This window comes from Ammospiza nelsoni, chromosome 5, assembly GCF_027579445.1.
Source record: "Ammospiza nelsoni isolate bAmmNel1 chromosome 5, bAmmNel1.pri, whole genome shotgun sequence".
Lineage (NCBI taxonomy): Eukaryota > Metazoa > Chordata > Aves > Passeriformes > Passerellidae > Ammospiza > Ammospiza nelsoni.
In genome coordinates, this window is record NC_080637.1 from 50446891 (window position 1) to 50469354 (window position 22464).

Genomic DNA, 22464 nt, shown 5'->3' on the forward strand with positions numbered 1-22464 from the left:
GATCAATAATAGAGCAAAGGCTAATAGGGTGAATAGAAATGGCTTTCCTATCCTGCAAAAAAAAAGAAAACAGTCAATGAAAACATAATAGAGCATGCATCCCACTAACAAAGATTTGGCTCTTTTAATACAGCAGTTAACTGTGCCTTTGAACTTGTGTTGCTGGAAGTTACCCTTTGGTCTAAGAGCTTAGCAGCCTCCCTAAAAGGGAACACAGATTTCTCTAGAAATGTTGGTGTTATTCAGGTTTCTAATACTAAAGGTTTGTATTTGTGTGATACTGTTTGTCAAAAAAATAAACTCTCACACTTTTTAGGATGTTGGCTAAGTACTAAACAATACGGGTTTTGGGAGAGCTTTTATTATGGTGGAGGTATCCCAGAAAGGCCTACTTCAGGCTTTCTTTTCACCATTGTTCCCAAGAAAATGGGTTTCAAAGCTGCTCTGGTCTAAGGGAGCAGGTTTTTAGGTCCTTAATACTGTCATTATTACAGTTGTGCTGTAAACCTTAGGTGGCGTGGAAGCAGCAGGTGGGTTCCTGTGCATCTGGAGCAGGAGTGATTTGGTCCTATGGCAGAATGGCTGGGGAGCTTTGCCAGTGGAGTCAGCGTTTCTGACCAGCTCGGTGGTGCAGGCAGGTGTTTGCTTTGTGATCCACTCGGGGCTCTGCATCGGTTCAGAGTGCTGGACGGGTGGAGCAAGGGGATGAGCCAGCCACTCCCAGCCACTGGGCACCTTTTGGACTTCAGTTTATCTGTCTCCTTAGGACACGTGGCGGTCTAAAGGGGAAGGTTCTTAGATAAACTGGTCAGAAACTGAAGTTCAGTGTGACTAGCTGGTCTGGCTAGACAGCATTCTGAGCTGTATGTCTCTAACCATTTGACAGAATCCAGCTAGAAATCTGCCTTGTTCTCTGTCAGGTGCTTTGCTGTTTGCTGGTAGCAGGCTGGGAGGTGAGCTTTTGCAATTGGGGATTAGGATTCTTTTCTTCTCATGGATAAAAGAAGGGTGGGTGGGTTTTTTTCCTAGCACAAAATAGCTTTTAAAACACCTCCTTCCCCCTCAAAAAAGGTAGTTCCTTTTTCTACCCAGTTCTACTGCTGCACTAAGTAAAGCATCTAATAATCATGTTTTGGTGTGAGATGACAACCTCTTAATTTCCACATGGGGAACTTACCCTTCATTCCTTCTCCCTTCCTGTTTTGGTTTCTCTTTTAATTGGCTTATGTTTACATTGAGGGAGATAATTGTTACCTGCTCCTTCTAGCAGAAGTGCCTGTTTCATTTTCCAGCAGCTCTAAGGATATCTTTGAGCTCTTGCAGGAATGTCTGGTGGAAGCAGTGAATTCCTCAGGAGATGTTTGTTGTTTGGTCCTGGCTGCTTCAAGAGCTCAGTGTTGTATTGAATGAAGTTTGAAGTAAAACACGAAGTTTCAAATCAGACTTGCTGATTCTGAAGTGCCATTGCTATGACTCGTTTTTTCAGTGTTTCCAGCCTAAAACTGAGGAAACCAAGGAAAGCAGCAGTGAATGTACAGGTTGACCTGTCTACAATATGAAGAGGACAGCACAGCCTCAGAGAGAAATTGCATTTAGCCTTTGTACAGTCGAGTTTTCTAGTACACGCCTGCTGCTGGCTGCCCGTGTAACAAAGCAGCTGGGTGTTATTGAGCGGCCCTGGCTGGGGGCAGAAGCTCTTCTCTGCTTTAGAGTTTGTGATTGATTGTCAAGGCCCTGGAAATTTCAGGTGCTGTAGAGAATAGCACTGGGTTGGAGTTTTGTGTGCTGCCTTGCCCAGCTGTTTGCTTGGAGTGCTGTGTCTGTTGTGTGCTGTTCTCGCTTCTTCCCAGACTCATTGGGGTTTGCTTTCTTGTGGTGGAAGAGTGGTTTCCTGTCAAGACATCACACCCTGCCAGCGTGCTTGGGACTCTGAAAGCAGTTTGACACTGTGATAAGATGAATTGAAACTCTTAGCTAAAACAGCTGTAAAATATTACAGTGCTTGAACTGAAAACACCCTTATAGTAAGGGATTTAGGGTATTTTTTTCTTTCCCCCCCCTCCCATTTTTTTCTGGGGTTTGGTGGGTTTTTTCTGTGTTTTTTTTTTTTTCCTGCATGGACTACTTTTGGGGAGAGCAACTGGACTTGTTCTCAGAGCATCAATTCCCCAGGAAAGTTTTGGAAGTGAAATTCTGCCAGATAAAGCTGTGAGTTGCAACCACCCTCCAGGAGTCTCACCTCAGAGTCTCTCTCTTCTAACAAGAGGCGGGGGCTAGAGTACTTGCTCATAGCCAGGTTCTCTCTCTTTAAAAATCAGGTCAACCTCCATGGGGTTTTTGTTTCTGATGGTGTAAGTAACATGTCTGGGAAGGCAACAGAGCAAGCTGTGTCCAGGGAAAATACAGTGTATAGGCAAGCTGCTCAGGAACTGTGCTGTATCTGGCTTTGACCAGGTCTTTATAGCCCTCGAGGGGAACAATTCACAGGAACCTGAACAGGGAAATAACTGACATTCTACCTGCAGTATTAACCCATACACTGCCTGGCTATTTGTCTGCCCACCCTCAAGTCTGTCTCTGTATTGAAAGGATGGGAATGTTGCTATTATTATCTTACAGTCACAGTGCCTGGGAGTCTGATGATACTGAAAGGATCAGCTATTTGAGGATGTTGTGTAATGAAGAGTGACCAAGAGCACAGAGAGTTGGTGTCATGGCCTCACGTTTTTTTTGTGTCTAGCCCCAAAGCGTCCATCTCTGCCTGGGTATTTTGTACATGTGGCCCCTGATCAACTTGCTAGTAAAAAAAATCCCTCTGATTCAGCAAAGAAAATGACTGCAACATGTTACACAGTGCAGCAGTTAGGCTTCAAGAAGGAGATGAGATGAAATAATGCCTTAAAAGCTGACCTTGCGGACCCAGTGTTCCCTCCTCAGGCTGCAGAACATGACGTGGATGCTGTTGGAGGCTGCTGAGCTGATTGCTTGGGAGCCTGCAGCTGCCTGATCATCTCCAGCACAGATACAGCCTCAGCAGCAGTCATGTAGCTGTGTCTCTGTCCAGGTTACTTGAAATGAATGTGGACAAGTCAGTCACTTCAAGAGGCAGGTTGGAAGTGAGTGAATTTCTCTTCCTGGCTCACCATATCTTGTCTCTTCCTTGCTCTTTTTGCTATGAAAGAATGGTTAGTGGTGGGTGAAGCCACTTGCAGCTGTTTGTCCTGTCAGCTGGGAGTGACTTCTCTCCTCCAAACTCTTCTGACTTACAGACTTCCTTTCCCCCTTCCCAATGACTTTGTGATGGCACTGATTTTACAAGAGTCTTAAGCCAAAAGTCATTCATACAAATTCCCTTTCGAGTAACTTCATGCAACTGCATAATTTAATGTCAGAGCATCTGGAAACATTGAGTTGAAGCTTTGTCCTTTTTTTAAGCACTCACCCTCTCGCGTTGATGCTTGACATGATTTTTTTCTCTATAGAGAAGATGCATTGCTGCTGATGGCTTTTAGTATAAAGAGACTCCCGTGAGTCCAGGAATACAAAGGTCCTAATTCAGCTTTCAGAACTTTGTCTCTGTAGTATTTTTATTAACAAAATGGCTTTAACAAAGTGGCCTTGCGTGCTTTGTTGAGAATCACTGATTTTACTCCTGCAGCATTCATCACTGCGACATGTCTGCACCAGAGAATGATTGCTGGGGAAGTCAGATGTGCCATTGCCCTCATATGCACCACTGCACAGTTGCCTAGACCTCTGATAAGATGTCTGGGTTCTTTCAGCTCATTTACTTGCTAAATTGAAGTGTGGATCTGATCTGATAGATTCTATATGTCATCTTCTGGATGGAGAAATATACTCTAATGTATTAGAAAAACTTTCTTTGTGTGTGACTGCCACAAGTTCAATACTTTTCCATGCTGCTGTAGAGTTTGAGTTTTGGTTCTTAAAAGAACCATATACCCTGTGGTAATTTAAAAACTGTTGTCTACCCTGTCTTGGCACTCAGAGGTGGGAAACAAAAAAAAAAAGTGTTGGTGGAATAAGTTCTGATTTGACTTTGTTCTTGAGAGTTTGGAAAATGAAATGCAAACATCCTCTGTCATGTGGGACACAATTGTTTACAACACATCTTTTTTCTTCTTGCCTCTTTCCCCTCTGCCAGTTGCAGAATATCTTTACACTCTTTCTGTGTTTCTCCCCTGGGAGCAGAGGGCTTGCCTGGTTTATGTGGGGTTGGGCTGTTGGGAGTATGGGAAAGGGATGCAGTGCGTGGCCCAAGTATATTTGATCCTGTTCTCAAAGCAGAAAAGGTTGGGGAACATCCCTCCTCCTCCTCTCCCTCCCCCTTTCTCTCTTTTCCCCGTCTCCTTCCAAAAAAGGGACTAGATGTTAGATATTGACCCATCACAATGTGGGTCAGTCCACAAAAAAAAAAAAAATAGGAGGAGGAGGGCTGTGCAAATACAGTGAGACAACAGAAATTAATAGAGCAGAAAAAAACTCTGGAAAGAAGAGTGCATGGCTCAGGGTAAAAGGGTTTTGTTGTTGATTCTGAGTTTTTTTAATGGGCACATGGGGAGGGGAAGCTTCTCTTAGGATGACTATAGGCTAGCAAAATGGGTGGGGGCTGTGTGAGCTGCATGTGCAGAAGATTTTTGTGGTGTTCTCAGATTTTAGTTTCCCTAAAATGAGGAACATAGGAATGTGACCTTGTTGAAGGTTAAATTGTTTATGTGTACAGTGCAGTCTTACGTGTATGTAGGCATGGGATCATCTCTTGAGTATGGCTTAGTGGGTGTGTACCTTGCCATGTGGTTTGGTCTGCCTTAGGTGCCTGACTCCTCTACCTTCTGCTTCTGAGCTGAAGGCTCCCTGTCCCACTCTTGCTGACCCTACTGGTCCTCTGTCCCAGTGACACTTTCCCCTTGTTTCACTGACTGTACTGACAGCTGGGAAATTGAGACTGGGGCATCTCTGCAGACTGCTCACTCCTCTGAAGAGATAACACCGAGGAGAGCTGCATTTGGACCTGCACTTGTTGTGCAGACAGACAAGCACGTTAAGCTGCCATGGGGTGCAGCAGCTGCAGGCGCTGTGTGTGTTTGTGAGCCTGGTGAGTGCCTGTCTTGTGACTGAGCACAGCATTGCTCATGTGTGTTCACAGCTACCCATGTGTGCCTGTATGCCAGGTGTGCGTTGTGGGCAGACTTGGACAGACTTGAAGTTAAGAAAGCTTTGCCCAGCATGTGCAGTAAAATGTAGATGAGTTGTACTAGTTAAAATTGCATGCCAGGTCACATTCTTAACTCTGATTGTTTTGGGAGTGCTACTGGAGAGCTTAAAAATGCTCTGTTGGGACCTTTTCATGTCTCATAGCTAAGTAAACTAGATGCTACCCCAGAGAGCAAAAGCAATTTAAGAAGTAATAAGTGTGAAAGCATTTGATTTTTCTTGGATTGCTATCACTGATTTCAGCTGTGCCAATGACTCTCTTACTGTGTAGTGTAGTGTAGTGCTATTTTGTCCTACCTACCTGCTCCTTTTCCTCCCTTTTGCCATTTCAGCTGGTGATGCCATCCCACTGGATGTTGAAAACACCTTGGATTAATTATTTATCATATATATCTAACACAATAAAAAGACCTGGTCCCAGTTGGCAATTGTAGGCGTTGTTATAATTAAAATGGTCTAAAATAAACATTGAACCATTTTGTCCTGTGTTTTTGTATTCCTTGTAAGTCTAGGACACATTGTCAAAAACATTAAGCTGCTGCTTTCACTAATACAGAGCTCTTGCTTGTGTCCTAATAAATGCAGAAAGTTCAGGCTCTGATTTATCTACGGCATGGCACTTCTGTATTGGCCTTTTTGGATCCAGAATAAAGATAATTTAATGGAGGAACTCTTGAAGAAATAAGAATTTGAGGGGAATGGGAAATGTTTTTGTGGTATTTTAACCAAGTTCAGTATGGTGGATATTTAAATCAATGTGACTGTGGAGTAGGTTTTAAGGAAGAACATTGTCTTGTCTCGTAGCTCTCCAGGAGAACCTTGCAGCCACGTTGTGTGTGTTTTTTTGGTGTGTGTCTTATACAGCAGAAGGAGGCTTAGCTGTTAAGACTCTTTCATGGGATAGCTTTGTGTATCATTCTTTGTTCACTCAGCAGTTTAGAAATTAAATACTTTCAGCCTTGGATGAGATGATCTATTTTAAAACCACAGATTGTTTTTGCAGATGGGAGAGAACAGCTTCCGAGTCCTGCTGTTTGGGGTTCTTTTCCTTTTGGCACTGGGGTAGGTCTTGATCAGAGCAGGCAGACACCTCCTCCTTTACTAGATTCTGTTGGAATATTCAGATGTACTATGGAACTAAAGGACCATGCCTGAACCTTTCTTCCCTCCTCTTACACCACTTTTGTTGCATCAGAAGTGAGGTTTTCATATTTTTTCATAAGCAATTTATGTTTGTTTATGTAGAAATAGCTCCTCCTCAGTGGTAACATTTTCCATGCCTTTATGCAAGCCAAAAATGAAGTTTTTTGTTTTCACTTTTGCCACATCCTGTCTGTTTTCTGTTTTGAGTTTATTTTCAGCAGAAGAAGCTGCCATGTTGATGTTGGAGACAGGAGGTCTCTGTTTCCAAAAGATACAGGACTGGCAATCTGCTCCTGATGGAGAATTAGTGTGCTGGTTTTTCTGTGGATGCAGGCTGTGTGGACACATCCCTGCTACTTTACATCTGTGTGGTGTCATTAAGAGAACTGGTCCCCATGCCATTTGGAGCTTCTTCTCTATCAAGAGTCTTTGTAACAGTGTTCTGCATCCCTGGGTTTTTGTCAGGATAGTTATCTTGATAGAAACAGCACAGGCTTTGTTTTGTTTTCTTTTCCTTTCCTTGCATTGAGAGTCCCCCCAATACTCCTGAAGTGTTTTCAGAAGATGTGTTAGGTAAGTGTAAGAGGTTTGATGTTTAAGCTAATGCCCTGGCAGCACAAGGCCTTGTCTTGCTCTAACATACATAACTTGTGATGACATCTGGGCAGGAGCAGGTGACAGCTTGTAGGGGATGGGAGTGTGATCCTTGCCTTCCCTGTTGGGAGGTGGTTGTGTATAGACCTCAGTCCTGCCAGAAACTCCTGTAACCCATGTAGAAGAATCATACTAGCTCTGGTCCAAGTTTCTTGTGGCCATCCTGGAATACACCTAACCTGTGTCCAGAAGTCCTGTGTGTTTATGTAGATGTACTTTTATGTGTGCTTGTTTCCAGTTTCCAAAGTTTGGTGCTTTTCAGGTCTCTGTTGTGGTCCTGTTATGTTGCAGGTTACCTCTGGGGGGAGCAAGGTAGTCACTTGGAGGTCGGGAAAGCTCCAAGAGTGAAATCTAGAAGTGTTGAAATATTTTCCTTTGATATGTTTAGGAGAGCTCTCCAGAGAGGGAGAATAAGTGTGCAAGGAACTTTACTCTTCCTTGAACTGAAAGCAATGATGAAACAGGTGGGAAGAGAAAACAGGATATGGCAGAAGAGTAAGAAATGCTTCAAAATTTAATTTGCATTAGATTGGTTTGTATTGCATTGGTAATTTGGGTTTCCAAATGCCCCTAATTTGACATATGGTAATGTCAAATGCTTTCCTCGTGGTTTGGTACCTTGCAGTGCTGGGAACTGTATGGACAGAGAACAAAAAGATGGTTGTTCCAGGGAGCTTAAAATGCACAAGAAACAACAGAGAAATACAGCCAGCTGGGAGGAGCACCAGGAAAGAGATCACAGCCAGGAGGTGATGGAGGTGAATAGGGAATAGCTGTATGGCTGTTGGAAAGTACCTTTTTACCCAGGCATGAGAGTAAGCAGGAAAGTGTGTTGTGGTGCTGGCTTGGGCTGTGATGGAGGTAGATGTCTAAGAAATAAATGTCAAAACACATTCACAGTGTAAGAGGGAAGCTGCTGATACCAAGGCACTGGATCTACCTTATCAAGGCAGTATTTTTGCTGTGACATGTTCCCAGGCAGTACCTTTTCTGGGCTTTTGTGGGCTTGTGTCCTGTTGCACAGTGGAAGAGACATCTCAGAAGCAAGGCCTGTTGGGACGAGTTGCCACAGCCAACCCTCACAACGCTCTTTTTAAAAAGGCAGAAGAGGAGCTAGCAGACTGAGCTGGTGGCAGTGAATGAGCTGAAATCCACTTTCCTGATTAAGGCTCCAGTCATCTGTGCTCTTACCTGTTTCTTAAGTATAGACTGGAATTGCTCTTACAGCTTCAGCTTCTTGCATACAGTAGAATTTCATAACAACAGCTTTGTGCACTACTTATACCTGTCACTGTAGCTGTGTTGTGTGGGATTTGAGGAGATTAGAAGGGATAATTTGGAAGGCTTATGTTAATTTTGTGGATTTTGGAGTACAGCAGTTCCTTCATGTTTCACTAGCAAGGAGAATGAGCTGCAAACTGATGCATAGAACCAATAAAAGGTGTCAAGGAAATAAAATGCTGTCCTCAGGGGCAGCCCTGAATGCTCATGGGTAAGGTGGTTTGGGTAGCAGATGTAAGCCCTGTTTGTAAGAGAGTTCGTGTATTTTCTTCAGAACACAGTGGTGGAAAAAGTTATTTCAATGACTGTGTGAATTGAAGGAGATTAGGTGAAGAATGATGTTCAATCCTGTAATTAATGGCTGTTGATGTATAATCACAAGGGGGCAGTGTTAAGATTGCATACACAACTTCAATTTATGACTGACCTTGCTTATGAATACATAACCCTTGTCATGACAAAATGCTTGTTGGTTACTTTTTGCTGTTTTTACTTATTTTTAAGTGAGTGCAGAGACACAGAAGAATTCCCTTTCAGATCCTCAGTTCTCTTGATGTTACTGCTGCTGCATTTGGGTCTCAGCTGCTGATCTGGTTTGATTAGCTGGAGTGTGCAGGTCCAGGCCCTGTTTTTCCTGGCACCTATGGTCTGCTGTACAGCTCCTCTCCCCCATGAACTTTTGGAAGGGCTTAGCAGCTTCCTGTCTTGCATAGCTCCCAAAGTGCACTGGGATGTGCAGGACTGCAGCTGGCTGGACTTTATTTAGGGTTGCATTAACCACAGGTGCATCTGCTCTGATTTCATTTTAGATGTGCCCTTATTGAGCTTTGTGGAAGCACTCTCAGCACTGTGCATATTCAATTGCTTCAGAAGTTACTTGGGTAGAAATTAATTTCTTTTAAAAGCAATAAAAGCCTTGCTAACTTGTGACATCTCCACCCAACCTCCATCTCTCCAAATATTTAGATATAGTACAGATGATGAAATATGTGTGTGTGTGTGTGTATGCTTAGAAAGCTCAAAACTTAAATTACATTTTCTGTACTGATCAGGACTGGAGAGGAGTTATCCTACTGTACATGCAGTTATGGAAAGCTGTAACTCAGAGCAGGGATCTGTTGGAAAGAACAAAGAAAAGCCAGGTTTGACAATTATTTTGTAAATTAAAGCACAGCACTTGTGCAGCTCCACCTATAGTAAGACATGCTTAAACAAATCTGAGTGTTTCCCAGAACATTTCTTTTCCCCCATGGAAGAAAGCAGAAAGGAGATGGAGTGTGACATAAGGTAACATCAGACTGCTGCACACTGGTGATACGAGTGTGTGTTTTGGAAAAGCCTGTGCTAAAGGGGCCATTTTTATGCCTTAGTGTGCATGTGGAAAGGACTTGCTACTGGCACTCTGCTTTTACTGGGTACCTGTTCCCTAGTTTGTGCTGTGGCTTCAGGTGGAACAGGGCTGGGGCAGTTCCTCTGTGAACATGTATTCTCTTTTGTGTTCTGTAACAACTTGTCAGTAGATGACAGATGTGCCCTTCCCTGCTGCAGCTGTAAACTCCGGCGATGGATCATTGGCCTTTCCAAAGCCCTTTCCATCCACTGATCATAAAGGCCTGTGTAGGAGCAATGACTTGAGCTTTTATAGAAGTGCTCTTGTGAAAAATATTAGGAGGTTATCAGAAGGAGGCAATATTATGCTGTTCCCTTTGACAGGGGGATCAGAAGCAGCTCTTCTAATGGACAGAACCAATGGCTGCCTGCTTGTGATCTTGGTTTAAGTGGATTATCTTCCTACAGTCCAGAGGTCACACCAGAGCCTGCTTATGACCAAATTGAAAATAATAGCTACTTTAGATCTTAGACCTTCAAGAATTTGTTCCATTGAAAGAAAATAGCTTTTTAGCCAGGAAATGGCCAAGGGTCATGCTGCTTTGAAATCTTGCATATTCTTGTGTTCTGTATGTGATTTTATGTGTCAGCTGGCTTTTAAAAGCCAATCAGGTTAAATTCACATCATGTAGAAAACAATGCAAAGTTAGTAACATTAATAACAGGCTGGCTAAATGTACTATGCCATACAAATTTTGGTAAAAGCATGACTTTCATGCTGTTCACACTGTCAAAATGAGAAGAGCTTTCAGTTCATATCCTTCAATGAGAATGCTTTGGGCTGAATGTGATTTTCAGCATGGCTGTAGGAGAGGTGGGTATTGCTTGCTGGAGGAATTAGGATATTCTTCCCTCTGTCCCCTTCCTGCACAGGGACACTGTGGCACATGTTCTTGTTGCTGCTTGGCAGGCTAACCATGACAGTAGGACACAGCAGAATAGCCTGTACTCTTATGGAAAATAGAGATGTTAACTTAAGTGTGCCTGTCATCTTCCAATAGGAATGGTTTAGGCACCTCCTTCTGATCTTTTTACAAGGGTGTGTAGTGATAGGACTAAGGGAAATGGCTTTAAACTGTGAGTAGGTTAAATTAGATGTTAGGAAGAAATTCTTTGCTGTGAGAGAGGTGAGACAGTGGCACAGGTTGCCCCCAGGAGTTAGGGATGCTCCATCCTTTGAAGTGTTCAGGGACAGGTTTGTTGGAGTCTGAGCAACCTGGTCTAGTGGAAGGAGTCCCTGGCCCATAGCACAGGGCTTGGAGCTAGATGGTCCTTAAGGTCTTTTCCAACCCAAACCATTCTATAATTCTGTGATCTCTGGTGAATGCTGTATTCATCTTATATGTTTTTATTGCAGAAGGGGGGTGATGATGACAGTGGCCAGATTTCATGATCTCTGGGGGGCTGTCAGAGGTTTCTGAGTGCCACATGATCTGTTATATCACAAGGGGTGGCAGTGGCAGACACACCCAGGTCCTGTTCACAAAGCATGTGAGCAGCCTGGTGTAAGGCATGTGAGAGATGCAAAGTTCTGTTACATTCCTGACTCCTTTCAGCTGCGTTCAATTGCTTTGTGGTTCTCTTCCCTGACAGGTCTTGGCCCGTGGGCAGCTCTTTAGCAATCCCAACTGGAACCTCACACCAAAAGGCACCATGATTATGATGACTGATGTCACTGCAGCCCCCAGACTGGGGTCGACTGCCACCACTCCAGCTGTGGCTCCTAACTTCTCCTGGATGCCAGAGGATGGCAGCCCCACGGCTGTGGAGCAGCCAATATTCCTCATGACCACTGCTGCTCAGGCTATCTCAGGTTTCTTTGTATGGACAGCTTTGCTCATCACCTGCCATCAGGTAAAACCCTGGCAATTGTACTTCTCATCCTTTCCTTTTCCCCACATGAAGAACAGACCATTTCCACAGTGTGAATGAAGAGGAAGCACACTCTTTAAAACTAGCAGGTGTAAAACGTTTCACCATCTCTTGAAGGTTTGCAGAATGGTGTGTTATCTTTGGTCATCCTTTCACAGGTCTTTAGCTGAATATTGCCATTTGTTGTTGTGTCAGCTGTTAGCTAAAAGATCCTAGTCACCTGTTGTTTGACATTCCTCCTTTGATCTCCTGTGCCAGTGGATTCCACAGGCTGAACTCTGCTGCAGAAAGGAGTAGCAGGAAATGTTTCATTTTAATTTTTTCCTCCTCCCCTCTCTCTGGGGCAGGTGTCCTGGGAGCCTGAGTAAGTCAAACCCTGCATCCTGTTCTCTGCCTCTCTTTCATGCAGTTGTCATGTGAACTGAAAAATACAGTGGGGAAACACAAGCCCTGTTATTTATCAACCCATGTTTTGTACCTGTTGGATTGTAGATTCCAGAGTGATGACTAGAATGTAGAAAAGTACAGCCTATTGGTGGAGTACAGGAGCTAGTGAAGGTAAAAAATGGATTAGTCACAGATGAATAAGAGTAACACCTGCAGTTTCACCAGCTTGGGTAACAATTACAAGTGCCATGGATCCTCCTGTCAAATTGATCACCTGCTGAGGGTAGGAAGAAATTTTCCTGTGCAGCATTCACATTGCACAGTTAGGCATTAATGGCCTCTGAAGATACCCATGGAGGTCAGTGCCAGAGAGACACTGCTGATTGGAACACGCTGTTGTCCTCTTACACAGCAGCAGTTCCTGTGCTCTCCCAGGCACACGGATCACTGGGCTCTTCTGACATCCCAAGGGCAAAGCTTGGAGTCATCTGAACTCTGGTGTCAGCTGTCTCTGTGCTGGGTGAGATGTGTCACTGGGATTGTCGCAAGGCAAAAATATCTCTAAGGTTTGTTAGCTTACTTTCAACCTGTTCTCCTCAGGAAATGAGTGTTTTGTGAGCTCCTCACGGGTCAAGAAGAGGAATCAGAAGTGGTTTTGAGCATTTCATAGGGAAAGGAAACAGAAGTATTTGTGAGCCCTTCAGTCAGTTTTGACCAGGGAGGAACAAGCAACAGACAGCTGGGGAGGCACAAGCCCCTCTCCCTTACAGTGCAAAGATGAGAGTGTATTTTTTTTAGTCTCTGGAGAATCCTCATAGCACCCCAAAATGCAGGGTGAAGCTTCAAACAAATGCTTGTACCTCTTCAGGCAGCAGAATCAGTCAGTGGTGAGGCACATATGTAGTCAGCTGGCTGTTACTAATTCCAGCAGCTGGGACAGCAGCTTAGTGAGAATTGCTTTACAGAGGCCTTGCCTCTCCTGACTCCGTGGTCAAGAGAGTGTACCCACAAATGGTGCTGAAGCTCTGCCTGTGTTATTAGGGCATTGCAGGGGTTGTGCTCATCTTCAGGGTGTGCTTGTGGTCAGTACCTTTTTGGGGAGGTGGGTATTCTGTAAAAAAGCATCTTGGGTGTGGGATTTAGTGATGGCTAAGGAACTGTGAGTGGTGGGAGCGGGAAGGGTGGGGGATGCTGTGCTCCCCCCAGCCAGTGACTTAGAGGGATTGGCGTGTGTGCAGTCAGACAGAGCAAACTGTGTGGTTCCTTTGAGCACACTGCATGAGCTCAGTGCTCCCTTGATGGCTGACCCTTTGTGGCTGTGCTGTCACCCATGTGCAGGGTAACACCTTTTGAGCAGATGGGCTGTGGCTTATCAGCTTTGGGATATGCTGTAAAGGGCTCTCTTAGGTTGTTTCAGGTGAAAGTCTCAAAAGCATCCAAAACAGCCAAAAGAGAGAGTGTTCACAAGTGTGTTTTTCAGAGAAAAGCAGCCTGCAGTGTGATGAATCTTAGGTACTTAAAAGAGGATAGCAGGCATGTAGAGCTAATGACTGGAAAAAAGGTTTGAACAAAAAGAATATGGGCAAGGTTATGTAAAAATAACCCAATTCCTTTTAAGAAACTAGATTAGAAATGCCTCCATTTTCTCTTCCCTCTCCTTCCCCCGTCTGCAAACTAAGGGTTGCTATATCAATGCCATACGATAACCGGGATTTATCTTTTCTTTTATGTTCATCACCTTGAGGCTGCTGGAGGCAATCGAGAGGTGATTTAGTGAGTTTGTTTTTCCTGGCCCAGTTGGCTCTCCAGTTCTGCTTGCTTCTCTGTGCTCCATGTACCCTGATCCCGCTCTCCCCTGTGTCCATCTCCAGATCTACATGCACCTGCGCTGCTACAGCTGCCCAAACGAGCAGCGCTACATCGTTCGCATCCTCTTCATCGTGCCCATTTATGCCTTTGACTCCTGGCTCAGCCTCCTGTTCTTCACCAATGACCAGTACTATGTTTACTTCGGCACAGTGCGGGACTGCTATGAAGGTAAGGAGGGCTCACACAGAAAATGGGGGGGTAGGAAGTCTCTGGTCTGGGAGAACTTTATTTCTGGTTGAAAACAACATTTCAGGAGAGAGCATTGCTGTCACCTACTGAATGGTGTGCTTAACTGGATGACCGTGGCTTGCTTAGTGACTGAAAATCATAGAATGGTAGGATGGTTTGTCTCAGGGTGCACCTTTGAAGATCATCTAGTGCAGCACCCTTGCCGTGGTCTGGGACACCTTTCACTTGATCAGGTTGCTCAAAGCCCTGTGCAACTTGATCCTCTCCCTCACTGGTCTCTGGGCATGAGCCTTCCCTCCAGGGTTCTGTTGAGACTAAGTTTATGGTTTTCTGGGGTCCTTTGCTTCAGGAAGGTAAAAGCTTTTGGTGAAACCAAAACATCTGATGGTATCTGGGTGTTAGAAAGTGACATATTGCTTAGCTCCTGCCTCTTTTAACAGCACTTAGCAGCCAGACACTGCTTTGTCCTGTGTTCCTGGTGCAGCTTGTTAGCAGTGTATTCTTCTGGTCCCATCCTGGGGCCACTTGTGTGCTTGCACAGGGTAGCACAGTGGCCATGTGCTGGGGCTGGTAAAGTGTAAAGTGCTTTGGAGTCCTGTAGAAGAGAGGGTGCCATGTTCAGGATGAGCACCTGCTTGGTTTTGGTTATCTGCTGCAGTGATGTAATACCACTAGCACTGTATGTGAGGGAAATGGTTACTTTCCTGTAAATGCTATTGTAACTTCCCTCCTGGTCTCATCCTGTAAGAAGCCTCTACCCACTCAGCAGAAGATACTGCACTCTAGCAGTGACTTTTTGAGGACAATTTCTCACCATACCCTCATTAAATTCTAAATCATTGGTGCAGTTGTTTTGGTGAGGTCTGCAATGCAGAGAGTTGCCCCTGGCCACGTGAACAAGTTAAAGCTGAAGAGACCAGCAGGCCTTCCTTCATGTGCACAACAATGCTATGGGTTCAGCAGCAGATGGCAAATGCACACACATGATGCAAGAAAGCATCTTTGTTTGGGGTCTGGGTTTTTTCTTTCCCCGCCCTGTGTGTATGAGTCCAGCAGGAAGCCTGCTGCTCTCCTAGCAACAGCCACTGTCCCTCTGCCTCTCTTGCCCTGGGAGTTTGCAAGCATTTGAACATCTGCTCAGGAGGCTGCCGCTGCTCCAGGGTTCACCTTGGCCGGTTGGCCTGTGTGAGAAAACTACAAGTAGAGGTGAAGACACCTTTGGAAAGCAGGTTCTCTCCCTCACTTTTTTTCTGCGGATTGCTTCAAAACAGCCTTTTTGTGTCTTGCCACCCCCCTTCTTTATATTTTAGAAAGGTTTTACATTGCAAAGTGGGCTATTAGAGAATGGAGGAAGAAGACCCTACTAGTACATTTTGAAAGCTGTCTTAAGCCATTTCTGGACTGTATTTTGTAGTGTGTGTTAGGAGGAGCTTGTTCTGGTTTTACTCTTTCACTGCTTCTTCAGAAACACTGATACAAGTAGGGTTTGTTTTGGTTTTTTTATGTTGATATCATGAATACCATCTGATGGATGTGGATGGGAAAGGGAGAATAGTTCTTTGCTGGTGTGATGACCCTTGCTAGTTAGCACTTTTTTTGGGAATGAAGGGGCAGATATTTCTCCCTCTTGTTTTGTTTTGTTTTCTTCCTCTGATGTCATCTTTTCCCTAGTGCTTGGGGAATGGGCAGCTGGTATTGTAATGACCAAATCAGAGGGCAGGGGTCACTGGAGGACAATAGGAAAAGCTTAGCTTTTCTTCCTCTGGGTGCTGGGTGCTGTCAGCTAAGTTGCAGGAAAATTGAAGGCAAAAGGGGTTACCACAGTTATTTAAATAATTTTTCCGTGGTTGGTGTTTTCTGTCCTAATTAAAGCTTTGGAAAAATTATTACTGTGTGAATTTTGTTCAATAATAAGGATTACAGATAGAATAACAATATCCCAATTACATACATAGAAGCATGTGTACCACTGGCTTTTATGTGCCATAGCAGTCTTGCCAGCTAGACACATCTACAAGCCATAAGTAAATGTTTTGAGACTGTAAGTGTTTTGGGGACCATGGAGTATCTCTTCGCCAGAGCATAGTTTAGATGCTTATAGAAGAATTTGTCTGACTTTGGAAGATCATTCATGTGTAAAAATTGATCTCAGGTCTAATAACTGGCTGGTCGGGGAGGTCAGCTTCTCAGTGTTGTACATTATTAAGTTTCTGTTCTTATTTTAAAGTTCCTTGAGACTGCTGTTTGTATCCCAGTTATTTGGGGCAAAAATCAGGATTTGTGTGTTGTCATTCCAGGGAGTGTCCAGACACAGGTGACCAGAGAATATAATGTTGCAAGGAGGGTCGTCTGGTCTGTCATTTTGCCCCAGGGCTGTCTGTGTCAAATGCAGAAGTACAGTCCTTGCCCTAAAAAAATCTGACAACTTCGAGGGTCCAACAGCAATTACAACAAGTCAAGAGAGTGGCAGACAGGGTGTATACAGGCTCACTTCATGCACATTTAAGTGAGTTTGGATCCCATGAAAAGGAGATACATCTGTAGTTCTGGGGAACTGAAATGGGGCAGAGTGTTAGTGGTCAGTCTGTTTGTCATCTGTAACAGGTTTCTGGGGAAGGCAGAAAAGAGGTGGTCTAAGGAGAATTTTATTCAGCACACAAGAAATTTTATCTTTTTGAGAAAATGAAGAACAGGGCCTGTTTTGCAAAAGTCCCCACAAGACACGGAAACAGAGTTTTGCTGATTGTTATAAACTCTTTGTTTCTCCAACTCTTATGTCTATAGCCTGGTTACCTGGCAGAGACAAACTGTGTTCATCAGCTAAAAGGTTAAATACAGAAGCTAACATGTGGCTGATGGATCAGAGATACCTTTTCCAAATTATTTAGTACCAGTGTAATGTCCTGGAATAATGCACAGGAATCCTGTGAAGAATGGCATCTTACAGATGCCAAATAAAACAGAGACTGACCGCAGTTTTAAATGGTTCTGTGACCCTTTTGGCATGAGTCATAGAACTGGCCTGGGACCTTGCCCAAACTCTCATTCAGATAGTCTTGTGAATGCTGAGGTAGGATGATAAATGCAGTGAAAATCTGGAATGCTTTGAAGAGAAAGGTGCTGCATAAGCAGTCCCTGCTAATGTTTGGTCTCTTGCCTGTGCTTTTGGTCCTTGCACCTGTTTTGAAGTTGGTTGTCATTTTACTGTGATTGATATCTTTGCAGCCTTTGTAATATACAACTTTCTCAGCCTCTGCTATGAGTATTTGGGAGGGGAGAGCTCCATCATGTCTGAGATCAGAGGGAAACCAATTGAGTGAGTATTTATTGTGCTTACAGCATGACGCTGTCCTCCTTCTGTGCCCATCTACTATTTCTCTATCCTCTCCTGAAAAACTGTGTCAGGTGGCAAATGTCTGCTGGAACTGGGCAGTGTGGATGATGATGATTTACCTTGCTCTGAGACAGATCAGGCTGATCACATTCTCTTAGGCAAGCTGGACTGATTCACAATTTTTCTGGACACCTGCCTGTCCTTTGTTTATTTTCTTACTCCCTTCTCTTCCTTTAAATCTTTTCTGTCTTCAGTTGATTGTGTGTGTCTCCTCTAGGATCTATATTTCTCCCCTTTCTATTCAGTAACAGGAAAAAAAATTGCAGTGTATAGTCAGGATGTTGTTTTAGACACGTCTCTAGAAGACAGTATGGCCATAACTGCAGTCATTGTTGGAGAAAGCACCAGTCCTGCAACTTGGCTGCAGAGGGGTGGATAAAGAGGGTAGGAATCTTGCCCTCTTGCCCAAATCTTGCTTGTGAACTCTGTCATCTTGTGTTGTTTCTTTCAGGTCCAGCTGTGTGTACGGGACTTGCTGCCTGTGGGGAAAGACATATTCAATTGGATTCCTGAGATTCTGCAAACAGGTATGGGCTGGGACATTCTGCAGAAATTAAGGCTGTGGGGGTGGCAATGGTGCCTTTTGCTGCTGAATTTGTGAGATCTTTGATCGGGGCTCTAATTGCATTTTGAGGCCTGAAGACTGCTGAAAAGAGGAGATGTTTCAGGGTTGGTTTGGTGTTAAGAATTATTTAAATATGTTAAGAATGATTTTAACATTTTCTACTCAACCCCACATCAGGAAGGCCTTAGTTTAAGACACAAGTTATCTCCTGGAACTGATGTTAATCCTAGGAAGAAACTCTCTTAATTTCTGGATTACAGAGGTCCCAGCTCCAAGAAATTGATGTCTGTGTTGTGTTGCAGACACCCCACAGTTGTGTAACAGCCTCCTGAATTCCCAGTGCTGCTCTTATGGGTTGGAGTTGAGGAGGGGTGGAGGTTGAGCATGACACATTGGTTTGTAGGAGGAACCAAGTATTGCTCACCATGTGTGTCTGTCTGTGCTGAACTGGGTATGTCGAGGGCAGGTCAGTGGGGGAGGCCTAAACCTCTATACAGCCCTTGTCTGCTCATTGCAGGTCAGTCACCTCTGGCTGACATGAAACAGCAGGTGAATTTCAAGGCTTTGCTGACCTGCTGAAATGAACACAGTAGGAGGCAGTGTGAAGCAGGTATGGTTTTTTGAAAGGGCTCAGGTCATTGTAATTTCAGTCAGCAGGTCTAGATATCTGCCCTGGCTTCTCCTGAACAACATGGCCCATCTTCTGTGTTTTAGCAATATGCAGGAACATCAAAAGTACAGTGCAGCCTCATGGTCTGCACAAGTGCCCATTTTCAAAGGACTGCAGCTTTTGCTTATGTGCTCTATTTGTCCCTGCCCCATGTTTTGTCCTTACAGCTTTTCTGTTTTCTTGCTTCTTAATTTCTTTTCTAGTCTGAACACAGTATGTTCCTTCAGCTGTTTCTCACGTGTTTCATCTGGACACCCTTTGCTTGATTCACTGCATTACCTGTTCTTATTGCTCCTAATGTTAATTTTTACCTTTTAAATATATTGTAAGCAGATGAAGCACCCATGAAAGTGAATGAATGCTGGTGAAATAATTTCCCTTTGACTTCTTGCTTCTCGTGTCCCACAGCCTCTTGCAGTCACTACCTGGGTTGCACATGTCTGTGTTTGGAAAGTTTGTTCACAACAGTGAAGACTAGAAGCACACCTTGGAGTGTGGGGAAGGTGTGGTTTTTCTGCTGGCCTCCCCAAATCCCAGCTCTTTTGGTAACTCTGTCTTTGGTAGATACTTTGCTTTCCTTTTGCTGGTAGCTGGCAGCAATTTTTCTACTCATGCCTGCCCTTTGCTAACTGCTAAGTCTGCTGTGGAGGCTGTGAGGGAGGTATATTGAAAAGAGATGCTTAAATACTTCAATCCTTCTTGGCTTGAACTTAAGTATTGTCTTGGTGAGAAATTATTGATGCCAAGGTTTACTTCTAGACTTTCAGGATTTGTGGGGAAGACCTTTCAAGGTAGATTCCTAGGAAGGCTGGTATGAAAGGGCAGCAGAACAAATGTCAGTCCTGACCCCTGCGGTATCCACCATGGTGATGATCTGGAAGAGAAATGTGCTGAAAGGAACACCTTACCCTTTTTAGCCCTGTTCTCAGTATCTCCAGCACTTCTTTTGCCTCCCATCACTACCTGCCCATTTTCTGCTCTTTCTGGTCCCTTTCATCCTGAAGGAATCTGTGTGTTATAAATTTTTTTTCTTACCACCTTCACACTGTCCCCTCTCAGTTTTTCTCAGGCAGGTGCCTGTTGTGGGTCAGTCAGCCTGCCTGTGTTGCCTGTGGACCTCCAGCTGTGAGGTGGTGTGCTGGTGTCTGTGGTGTGAAATACAAAAAGCTTGTTTCCTTAAAGATGTCTTGATCAAGATTCTTTGCTGGGCCTCTGTCTGGTGACCCTCACACATGGGTCACACACCATCCATGTGCTTCCCATATGCTGTAGCATCTTTTAGGGAAGCAGCTAAAAATAGTACGTGGTGATTTGGATTGCAGGGAAATGGTTAAAATGTCCCCAGATCAGAAGGAGAGGAAGCTCAGAGGATGGAGTTGTTTACCAATTAACTTGACCTTTTCCAGTTCACATATTTAAAGTGACTCACTAACTGGCATGTGCTGGGGTTTTTAATCTCCTTGAAGTCTTATGACCACTAACAAATTGCTTCGTATCCAAAGCAATTATTACTGTTTGGTTTTACCTTCTTTCCATACATAGCCCTCCCCACATGCACACAGGTCAGCACCTACCCAGGCTCTTGTAGCCTCCTTCAGGGAGACACAGGTCACATCTCTTCAGGGAGACATTTTTAGGGCCATAAGTCTTTCCTTTTTTTAGGACTTTGAAGCTCAACATCTGCAGAAAGTTGAGGAATGCGGTGGCTTTGAGAGAACACTCAGTCCCAATAGGAGCAGTAGTTTATATGGGCAGAACGGATAGAGCTGGTCCCAAGTGCCATGGAATCTTTGGGGAGATTCAGTAAAGGTCATGTGGATGAGAACAGAATACCTCTTGTGTGTGGCAACACACATTGCTGTGTTTACAAAACGCCTGAATATTGTGGCAGTTGTCAAAAGTTTCTCCTCAAATAGCGGGGTTCCCCTCTGATCCAGGGGACTTTCTTGCCTAACTTTGTGACATCTATGGACTGGAGTTTGCTTTCCTTCCCCAGTATGTCTCTTTTAAACTTACTGTGTCTGTGCCATAGCACAGTGTGAGATTTTTTGCTTTTTCTACTGTTACAATGCATAAATGTGCTGCAGCACAGCCTGTGAAAAGCAGCCCTGGAAGAGTGGGGCTGACAGCTTCTAGGAACAACTACAGAGAGGTTTTTCTTCCTGTTCTGGACAAGTAGATAGCACACGTACATCTTCTGAAACTCCTTCATCTCCTCTTGGGTGCTGCAGTCCTCAAACACAATCAATTAGCAAGTGGCAGGGTCAGACATCTTGTTGGGGCTGCATTGCGCTGCCTTGCTGAGTGGTCCCAGTGGATACTCATTTGTGATGCTGTTGGCAGCTTGTCCTCTTGCACCACCTGCCTTCTCATTGCTCCCCTCTCATTCCTGTAGGCTACCCTGCAGTTCTGTGTGGTGAAGCCCCTCATGGCCATCAGCACAGTCATCCTTCAGGCCTTTGGCAAGTACCAGGATGGTGACTTTGAGTAAGTTTATTTATTTAGCATGCAAGATTTGGCTGCCCTTTCTCTGCCTGGCTCTGCTTATTGTCTCTGTGTGTGCTGGGAAAAGATGGGAGTACATGGGTTGACGTGCATGAGAAAAGAAGACAGAGGTAACCCTCTTTTAGCTTCATGTTTCTTCTACCTTGGTTTGGGGGTGGAAATGGGACAGGGAGGCAGGAAGGAAATGGACTCTTGGAACTTTCCATTCACAGTGGCAAGGAGAAAACATGCTGAAGTTTCAGGCATTCATATATATCTTCTCTTTTCAGTGTAACCAGTGGCTACCTCTATGTGACGATCATCTACAACATCTCTGTCAGCCTGGCACTGTATGCCCTCTTCCTTTTCTACTTCGCCACACGTGAGCTGCTCAGTCCCTACAGCCCAGTCCTCAAGTTCTTCATGGTGAAATCTGTCATCTTCCTGTCCTTCTGGCAAGGTGAGCTGTTTTTCCCTTCCCTTGGTAGGCATAAAGAGCTCTCTGCAGGGGCTCAGACACGAGAGTTGATAGAGCAGATGTTGATTAATAGACAAAATGTCTTCTTGTATTCCATTTGGTTTATAGTCATTCATTGCTTTTCTCTGGGAAAGCTGTTTTGCACGGTTTAATTTTTGTTTATATGCTCCTGAATCCTTATTATCCCTGTGTGTGTGCACAAGAACTTGTATTTGGCAAAATCAGCTGATAGGGTGAAAAGTTCTCTGCATTCCTGAAACAATCATAAAGCACAAGCTGCCAACATTTTATCTGCATGCTGACATTTTATTGATTAAAGTGACACATCTAAAAAGTTTTAGTGCTTTTTTTAGTGCTCTAAAAATAAAATTTTAATGGTTTGTCTGTGGTGTATGTGAAGGAGCAAGCTGGTTGGGTGCAGTGTGTACTGCCACAGAGCCACTGCTGGGAGAAGGACACTCAGAATTCATACACATGAAGCAGAGGCACAATCAGAAAGTTGAAATTCCACCTAAGATTAGTGCTTCTGACTAATTGGCTCTAAGCATTTCCCTGTTCAGTGCCCTACTTAGGTTTACTGAGTTGCACTTCAAAGACTAATTGAGTAGGAACTTAGGTGGAATTCAGGCTGTTGGAGTATAGCCCATCCTCCCTGTTTACAGACAAACTAATAAGCTGTCTGGTTTATCATCTTAAGGCATCTGGTCACACACTTTGTCTTCTCTGAAATTCTTCAGCCACTAAGCTGTGGACAGGGAGAAACCTCTTTTTTACAGTGGTGTGTCAAAAACACTAATATGCTTAAATGAAAAGTTCTGTTACTTCAGTTTTTGTTCTAGCTAGTGCAAGTGCTG

The 22464-nt window shown here is 44.2% G+C and overlaps 1 protein-coding gene across 5 annotated transcripts in view; it reads left to right on the top strand.

Moving 5' to 3' along the window:
- The window catches only part of TMEM184B (transmembrane protein 184B), a 30256-nt gene that overhangs the window by 1272 nt on the left and 6520 nt on the right, over positions 1-22464 (top strand). Inside the window, exons 1-7 of one of the 5 annotated variants that reach the window (XM_059473351.1) lie at positions 2018-2208; positions 11296-11556; positions 13833-13998; positions 17245-17335; positions 17865-17940; positions 21044-21135; positions 21423-21592. In XM_059473351.1, the coding sequence (XP_059329334.1) occupies positions 11356-11556; positions 13833-13998; positions 17245-17335; positions 17865-17940; positions 21044-21135; positions 21423-21592 (796 nt within the window). In that variant the 5' untranslated portion in view covers positions 2018-2208; positions 11296-11355. Of the gene's footprint in view, positions 1-2017; positions 2209-2946; positions 3110-7507; positions 7528-11295; positions 11557-13832; positions 13999-17244; positions 17336-17864; positions 17941-21043; positions 21136-21422; positions 21593-22464 lie in introns of those variants that run through there. The other 4 variants (XM_059473355.1, XM_059473353.1, XM_059473354.1 and 1 more) reach the window with 4 other exon arrangements.